The sequence below is a fragment of the Chaetura pelagica genome, unplaced genomic scaffold (assembly GCF_000747805.2).
Source record: "Chaetura pelagica isolate M959 unplaced genomic scaffold, ChaPel_1.0 scaffold69, whole genome shotgun sequence".
NCBI classification, from domain to species: domain Eukaryota; kingdom Metazoa; phylum Chordata; class Aves; order Apodiformes; family Apodidae; genus Chaetura; species Chaetura pelagica.
The window spans coordinates 1,507,912-1,516,230 of NW_009970724.1; the positions used below are offsets into that span (position 1 = coordinate 1,507,912).

General features: G+C 48.9%; 1 protein-coding gene across 1 annotated transcript in view; it reads right to left on the reverse strand.

Moving 5' to 3' along the window:
* RNF220 (ring finger protein 220) overlaps window positions 1-8,319 on the reverse strand; it is a 221,123-nt gene that overhangs the window by 55,463 nt on the left and 157,341 nt on the right. Inside the window, exon 4 of the mRNA XM_010006710.1 lies at window positions 3,123-3,218. Coding sequence (XP_010005012.1) covers window positions 3,123-3,218 — 96 coding nt within the window. The remainder of the gene's footprint in view (window positions 1-3,122; window positions 3,219-8,319) is intronic.

Sequence of the window (8,319 nt, forward strand, 5' to 3'; positions counted from 1 at the left end):
GGAGCCAGAGGCATCTGACCAATCAGAAATCAGGAGCCATTGGGACCCACGGGCACCTGACCAATCAGAGGCCGGGGGCAGCTGGGGCTCGGGGGAGGTTGCCAGGCAGGGACCGGGCGGGCAGGACCCAGAGACAGCCCCTCCCCAAGCTCTTAGTGCCCGTTTAGGGATGGGGAAGCTTTGTGGCCCAAGGGCATCCAGCCACGCAGGGCCCGAGGGGTATCGGGACCCAGAGACAGGCCCCAATGGGGGCCCCTCGGTAGCCCCTTGCCCTTCAGCCCCATCCAACCTGGCCTTGAACACTTGGAGGGACGGGGCATCCGTCACTTCCCTGGGCAACCTGTTCCAGTGTCTCACCACCCTCACAGCAACTAATTTCTTTCTAGTATTTTCCATCCTGCATTCCAGCAAACCTGGGCAACCAAACCTGGCTAATGGATGGTTCCCATCTGAGCCCCAGGGCCGTGGTGGGGGATGGCCCTGGGGACCAGCCTGAGGGTAGGACTGAGCTAGGGGCTAGAAATTGGGCAGCAGAGGCTCCTTCACACACAAATTCCATTTTCCCCCCTCTGCAGAATGCTCAGGCTACATTTCTTGGAATCAAACCTACATTTTGGGTCTTCACCCCGGCACCTGACAATCGAAACGTGGCTGCATTTTCACACGTGCTTACAAAATCAAAGCTGCTTTCAGTTACACTTACTCCACATGTTATTCATGTCACAAATATTCTGTGGGCTCAGCTGACCCATACAGGGTGGTCTCTCTCCAAGCCTGAAATGTTATCTTTACTGGATGCTGAACAACGTCAAATTTGCTGTTGCTTTTTCCACTGGGGACTTGGGCTTTTATCTAAATCTAACTCAAACTGCTTTATTTCAACTCAGAAGACAGGAAAGGCCCCGCCTGACAGGACCTGCTGTATCTCAGAGGAGCACCCACCACTGGTGCATATCATAAGGTCCTGCTCCACACCAGATGCCACTACCTTGATCCCATCAGTGTCCACGTACCAAACTCCAGCAGCCAGGCTTGGCAGAGGGAAGAAAAGGGGATCCCCCTTCCCATGTCCTGGAGCTGCCCCACGGCCTCCACTGCAGCTCCTCAGCGTGAGGAGCAAGGCAAGCAGCCCAAATGCTGTGCAAGCCCATATTCCTCTAGCATTCCTATTCATAAATCTCCTTCTTCCCTAAATATCCCCAAGGTAAATAAGCATGAAGACTAAGGGAATCAAGCCACAGGAATTCTGAAAACCTACAGACCAATAACTCACGTTCTAGCGTGGTACTAATACACTGTATATTCAAGATTAGATCACAGATAACACAGGGGACATTCATAATTCCAGCACACCTCTCTATATGGAAAGCTGAATTTTGCAGCCCTTAAAGTCACCACTGTGAGAGTCTTCTGCTCTGCTTCCTGAGCATTTCACCGGGTAAGCCAGTGAGACTGAATTCTCATTCATTTTGTGGTTTTATTAAGGACACACTGAGGCTTTACAGAGCCCTGGCACCCACTCGGAGGTCCCTTTACGCTCCCGGAGCAGCACAACACAGCCAGCACAAGCGTAAATGAAAATCAGGCCCCAGAGGTCTTTCCTCGCGGCAGTGCAGACTTACAGCTCTCATTACACATTTGCATTAAGGCCTGCAACCCTCCATAAAATGCACTCACAAACTTAAAACACATTAGAGACTAGCTAGACTCAGCACATAGAGGGGGCTTCTGCTGAGAATATTTTCCTCAAGTACGACGTAATAAAAATTCAGAGGAGTGGAGGACTGCAAGGGACCACCAGGTTCACAGAGACTGAAATCTGGAGGAGCAGGAAGGGATGGGTGTTCTCCAACAAAGGACACCACAGCAGAAGTCTCTTCCATGCCCTTTCAGAAAGAACATAATTTATTAGCCTTAATAAAGAGGCAGGAGACTGGGATTACCTGAATCAGGCATTTGTGTATTTTCTGCAGGGTTTTGCTTCTCATACTTTGCACCAGATCTCATAATTCATATGAGGGTAAAGTGATTTGTGATGTGATGCCAAGTTGTAAATGAAGGCTACATGGCAATTTGTAGCAAACAATGGAGGATCTGGCCCATATTTGATAATATAAGCAATAAATAGGTCAGAGGAGAGAATAATGAGCAACAAATCTACAAATCTGCTGCTAGTAGGACCTGTCTTCATGAACGGATGCTTTAACTGGGGCTGCCTGGTCACTGGTCATCAGCCACTTTCTCTACAGACCTAAGTGCAGACCTGGCCAAGACCTGACCTTCTTTCTGACCCTGGGCCCAGGGACTGGCTGCAGAGCACTGCAGGTTACAGGGTGGTGGGCATATGCCAAGGTGGTACAGCCATGGCCCACCCAGAAGGTCCATGCAGCAGGCAGAGACACTCTTGGCTCTGTGCTGAAGGCCATAATTAATTTATTTGCCACCTTTCAGAGCTTTCTTGAAGCCAGCAGATGGGTGCAAGCTTGCAGCCAAACAGTTTGGATGTGTGTTGAGTTAAAGAGTCAAGTGTGGCACCCCACCCCAAAAATACAGACTTAAAACAAGCAAAGCTGTGCTTGTGCTGCTGCCTCTCTCTTTTCTTGATCCATCTCCCTCAACTTTTACTCACTGAAGTCACAAGTCAAGACCTGCTGCTCCTCTGGGCAGAGGGTGTTTTATTAAGACATGCTGAAACAGCTGTGCATGGTTCAAAACCATTTCTGTTTTGGGTGGGAGTCAAGAGTCACAAGTTTGTTGGGCAGCAGCACAATAGTGAAACTGAGACTTTTGGCTGCTGCAGGCTGACATCATTCACTCTTTTACAAAAAAAATCCCTTCTCTGAAAGTTTCCTGGTGGCATAGGGTAAGTAATGACAAACACAGCCATGGCAACAACTGAGATGACAAATAAAGTGCAACAGAAAGCTCTACAAAGATTTAAAGCCGATTTGTGGCTTCAAGTCAGAACTGGGAGGGCTCTGCAGACAAAAGCCATGTGAGAAACAGAGTCCTCACGTCCCTGTGCTGCAGGCAGGCGAGCTGGGGCAGTGGTGCAGAGCCAAGAGCTGGGCTCTCAGGCACGGAGAGCTGTGGGCACTGGGCTGAACTGGCTCCCTGCTTACCTGGTATCTGTCTGAGTGATGGATGTCATCTGAGGAGTGGGGTGATGCTGTTGGAGAATCTCCTTCCCGCTTGATTGAGGCCGACAACAAAATTGACTACAAGAGAAAGGAGAAATTAATGCTGTGAGTGTTGCTGAGCTCTCTGCCCCTCACTAAGCCATCCTCAAAGCCATGGAGAGCATCTGCAGGGATGTGGGGCTTTGCTGGGACAGAGGGGCTGCCTCTGCACCTCCCATGGGACCCTGCCCCACGAGAGACCAGGTTGCAGGGCCCAGCAAAGCGCAAATGCATCAGGCAGCAAAGGGATGGTAATTTTATCCCCAGGTCTGGTGTTTGGGGGCAGAATCAATCCCTGCTGGAAATGATGTGTGAGGACCACCCCAGAAATTCTGCAGTAAGGTGGAGATGTGCTGACATGAAGCTGTGCTAACCTGCCCTCATCCACCCCTCTAAGTGCCACTAAATCTCTCAATAGCTTTGTAAACTATGCTAAAGCTCTCAGCACCTTTGCAGAGCAACTACCTCTTCCTCCTGTAATGATGCTATTTATTTTAATAAGTAGCACAGAAAAAAAAAAGGGCCTTTTAGAAGGTTAAAAAGATCAGTGGTATTTGAGACCTAAGAAATCACTGATAAACTTTGAGTCAATAGTAGGTAAGTCTAAATTCTACACACAGTGAACTCTAGTGGGAAAATTACTGTGGGAGTTTGACAGCATCTGAAAAAATGTACACTTCCTCCTGTATGATGCTATTTATTTTAATAAGTAGCACAGAAAAAAAAAAAGGGCCTTTTAGAAGGTTAAAAAGATCAGTGGTATTTGAGACCTAAGAAATCACTGATAAACTTTGAGTCAATAGTAGGTAAGTCTAAATTCTACACACAGTGAACTCTAGTGGGAAAATTACTGTGGGAGTTTGACAGCATCTGAAAAAATGTACACTGAGTTGCAGGTGAACTTTATTATTATAAAATTTTGAGGAAAAAAATGCAATTTAAAATATAAATTACCTAAAGTAGGCTAAATATAGCCCAAGACATGGTAAAAAATGTACAGCGGAAGTGCAGCTCTCCAGATGTTTGTTTCTGAGAATCAGCTGGCAAGATTTGACAATAAATGACTGCTTGGAGAGGTGTGTGTTTGCAAAGGGAAGTGTAGATATCATCTGAATTGGACAGGTCAAGTGTGGTGACAACATTATTAAAAAGCATAATACCTTGGAGAAAGGCAAGTATGCCAGAAACATTTGCCTCTGGGCTGAAATGAAACGTGAAAAAAATGTGCATTTTTTGGAAAGATATGAGCAAGTGGAAAAATGACTCAGCATACAAATTGATTCTGTCAGCAGGATGTGATCCCCCAGGCTTGGTCGGCTCTCCCAGTGGGAAAAGCATGGCAGCGTGGTTGGGATTGGAAGCAGGGAGGAGGATTTGGAATGCTGGCTTCAACCCCATGAATGTGAGCTGCCAGCCTTGCCACCAGGGCAAGAGCCACACGTGGCTCTACTGGCTGTGCAGAGACAGGACATCCTGAAAGGGGGTGACAGGACAATGACCTGCTGGGGTGCTTGGTTATCTCCCCAGGCACCAACTCTCCTGCCAACGCTGAGGGCTGTGCTGGCCGTATCTCAGGACTGGCATGTTCCTCAGCTCAGCCTGATTGGGATGCCAGGTGCTGGAAGGGCGAGTGGGAGCCAGTGGCACTGGGGGCACTTTGGGCTGGCCCAAAGAGACTGGCCTCTGTGTCCCAGGAGAGAGACGGGCAGAGCATGGGCTTCTGCCTCATGTTGGCCAAATCCAACCAGTGACCAGTTTTGCTGGGAGGTTAATTTGTTTCTGGAGAAGCCCTCTGACAAGCATGCAAATCAGAGTGCAAACCCTGAGCTCCTGCTGTTATTTAGTTTATTTATTTTCTAAATGGAGAACAAGGACCATTTCTGAAGAAGCAGGATTGCACATGTCCTACAAAAAGGAGGGATAGAGGCTCAAAGCCTTCAGATGTGAGTCAGAACAACAGCCCTAATTGCAGTGGTGCTGATGCCCTTTCCCTCCTCTAATGAGTCAAGCACCCTGGAGCTGGGAGGGTTAAATCCGTTTTGTCTTCCTATGTATTCTAGAGAAGGGGAAAAAAATACACATCTCCCCATTCCTTGGCGACAGACAGACAAACCCTCCCTGCCTCCAGCTCCCCCCTCAGCTTCTGGTAGCTCTAATCCAATATTATTATGTGAAAAATGGTTGGGCTAGCTATGGAGACAGTAAATTAAACATTATGTATTAGTTTTTAGCGTGTGGTCCCGGGAAGAACGCCGGCCCCATTTATTCCACAAACCTCCTGAGCACCATGGCAATGACCTCTGGAAAAACGCAGGGCTAAACTAATCCCAAAGATGTCAATCTCAAGGCCTCTTCTACATACACTTGCAGTTTAGATTAATAAACTGTCTATTTTTAAATTGTGTGCAAGCACTTCAATTCTAAATACCTCGCCGGCATGTTAAACACAGCGTTAGAGATGCCAAGTCACACTTCCCCTTCACTCTTAGGAAACTTGACTTCATTTGTTTTTCTCATTTCAGTGCGCTCTGCCACACTTTGCTTTTCAGGCAGCCAAGGGGGGAGGCAGGGATGCAGGTTCAGGGGCTAAGGGATTAGGAATGGCACTCACCACCAGAGTGACTTTCATTTCTGCATTAGGCCACCTTCTCTGCCACCTCAATTTTGGCCTCTTTTTTTCCCAAATCGTTGTGTTGGGCCCATTTCCTGACAGCTAAGAAGCGAGGATTCATGGCCACAGCACCCCAAACTGAGGATTTGCTGCCCTCTCCACCCATACTGCTCACTCCCCCTCAGGGAAGGGCAGCGATATAATCCCTGTACCTCTCTTGACTGGCATCTGGGAAGACAGCTGTGGAGGGAAAAGGCAGCTTTACATGTGTCCTCCCTGCCCTCGTGCATGCCCAAGCTGCAGGACAGATCCAAATTCTGGCATCCCACCCCAAAAAAGGGGATGGTGAGTGCTCTGTGTGCATACAGGCTGTGCAGGGATGTTTCCTATGTCAGGGACCAGCTGCTTTTGCATGATGGGAACAAGCCTTGATGCTGAGATGTCCCTTTTCACCCTGGGGAAAAGCCACCAGCCAGCTCATCCTGTCTTGTTGCCAGTTCAGCCCAGATTCCCTTCAGGGTGAGTCTGAGATGATCTGCTGGGGAGAGAGCATGCTCATGATGCCCTGATGCCCCCTCCTCTGGCAAACCATGGCTCCCAGCATCAACGACAGAGCAAGGGCCTGTGTGAGTGGCCATGCAGCCCCATATTTCTCCCTCTCCTTTAAATCATCTTTCCATTGGGTAAAGGCACTCTCTGCGGAGGTTATAAACCCTGAGAGGATCAGCCTGAGCATTACACCTGGGGCAAGCTAAATAAAAAAAGGTCACTGGCGCTTTTTAAACATGGACAAAAAAGCAGTAAAGTGTGTTTGGAAAAAAAAATCTGGCATTAAATCATGACTTTTTGCCTGGCTTGCCTCATTAAAAGTGGCCTTTTGGAAGGTAAAATTATCATTGTAAGTGATAAGATCTTTAAGAAAATAATTCACAGCTTCTTCACCCTTTAATATGATAGCCGCCACTGGCTAATTTTTTTCTTAATGGCAACGAGGCCATCAATCTTGTCCGAGCCATGTTCTCCCTTCTTCCTCCTGCTCTGCTGGGCAGCCACGGCCCCACTCGGCATTTCTTCCCTACCCCTTGGAGCTCAGCTGTGCCAAGGGGGAGAGACACGTCTGGGTGCCTGGCCACCCATGGCCATGGCTCCTGGCATTCCCTGGGGATGGGCCAGCACAGGATGCAGAGGCCACTTAAGCCTTGCTCATGCTGCAAGGCTCACATCCTGGCAGCCCCTGACACCCTCCATGGACTGCAGAGCTGAGCTGTAGCCTCTGCAAATGTTTCAGCACTGCCATTGCAATTAGGAACAACGTCTAGTTTAACTCTATCAATACACGGGCAGGTTCGGCATGAATCGAATGTGCATCGTGCAGCTGGTGCTCCAGCTGAGGTGCTCCCAGTCCTGCTCCTCCCTGCTCAGGCAGCTCCAAAGGGATGCTGCAAGGGCATACATGCCAACATGCCGCTGGCTGCCGACCCTCAGGGGCTGGGAGAGGGGAGGGGGCAGGGGTCAGGGTGCAGCCCCTGGCCTGAGGAAATGGATGGAAATTGCCGCCCCGGCCCTTCTGCGCTGCCTCTCGGCGGCAGCCGGGGCAGGTGTCAGCGCTGGGAGAACCCGGCCGGTGCCGCTGACATTCTGCTGCCTCTCAAGGCCAGTCATTTGAGAGTATTAAAGTGCTGGACTCCTGCTTTTTGATAGCCCTGGAAAAACACAGGGAGTCTATTTTTCTTAAACAATCCATCACAGCTGCTGTCAGCAGAACAAATACCCTAACCCCACTTTTTATGTATCTATATGGCCTTTTTTTATCTATTTATTTATTTTTATTTTGGCACAAAGTGTTCCCTGCTTGATGCATTCAGCTTTAACTCTGCCATCTAAATAGGTACTTATCACTTAACACGGAGGTGATGGCTTGACATGTTTTCTGTCTCCTGCCCTCCCCTCCACGGTAGGGAAGCCGTCAAAGTGTTGCTAATAGCTGTTATCACTTGGGAACTGTAACCCGAAAGCAATGAGTGATACCAGGCCTTGCTGTGATTTCTCCCCTTGACTCTGCCAGCCATTTTTTATGCTATTGCTGGAGGATCCCTGACACAAAGATGCTACTATTAGAGCTGAGTTCCCTAGAAGCTTTTGAAGGGTCCACATTTGCTCCTGGGAAAGTGAGAGGTAAAATTACCTGGTGGCTTTTAGCTGGCAGAGATAAAGGTGGGCTGGAGGTGGGGATGGAAGGCTTAAATGTGAGAAAGGTGTGAATAGTGAACAGAAATAGTGGTATCAGCAGTTCCTGGCCTTCACTGAAGGATTCCAGTGCTCCACAGGCAGAATAAGCTTACAGAAATGTGAGCTACTGATTTATTTCTGTGCACACCTGAGATTGCAATCAAGCTCTGGGTCCTCTTGGGTCTTCATCAGCTACACAGTGGGGAAAGGGGCCCATTCCAGCAGAACTGCCTGTTGGGGATGGAGAGGGCAAGAGATCTGGCCAAGGTCTGCCAGCCTGTCCAGTTCCTCTCCAGAAGC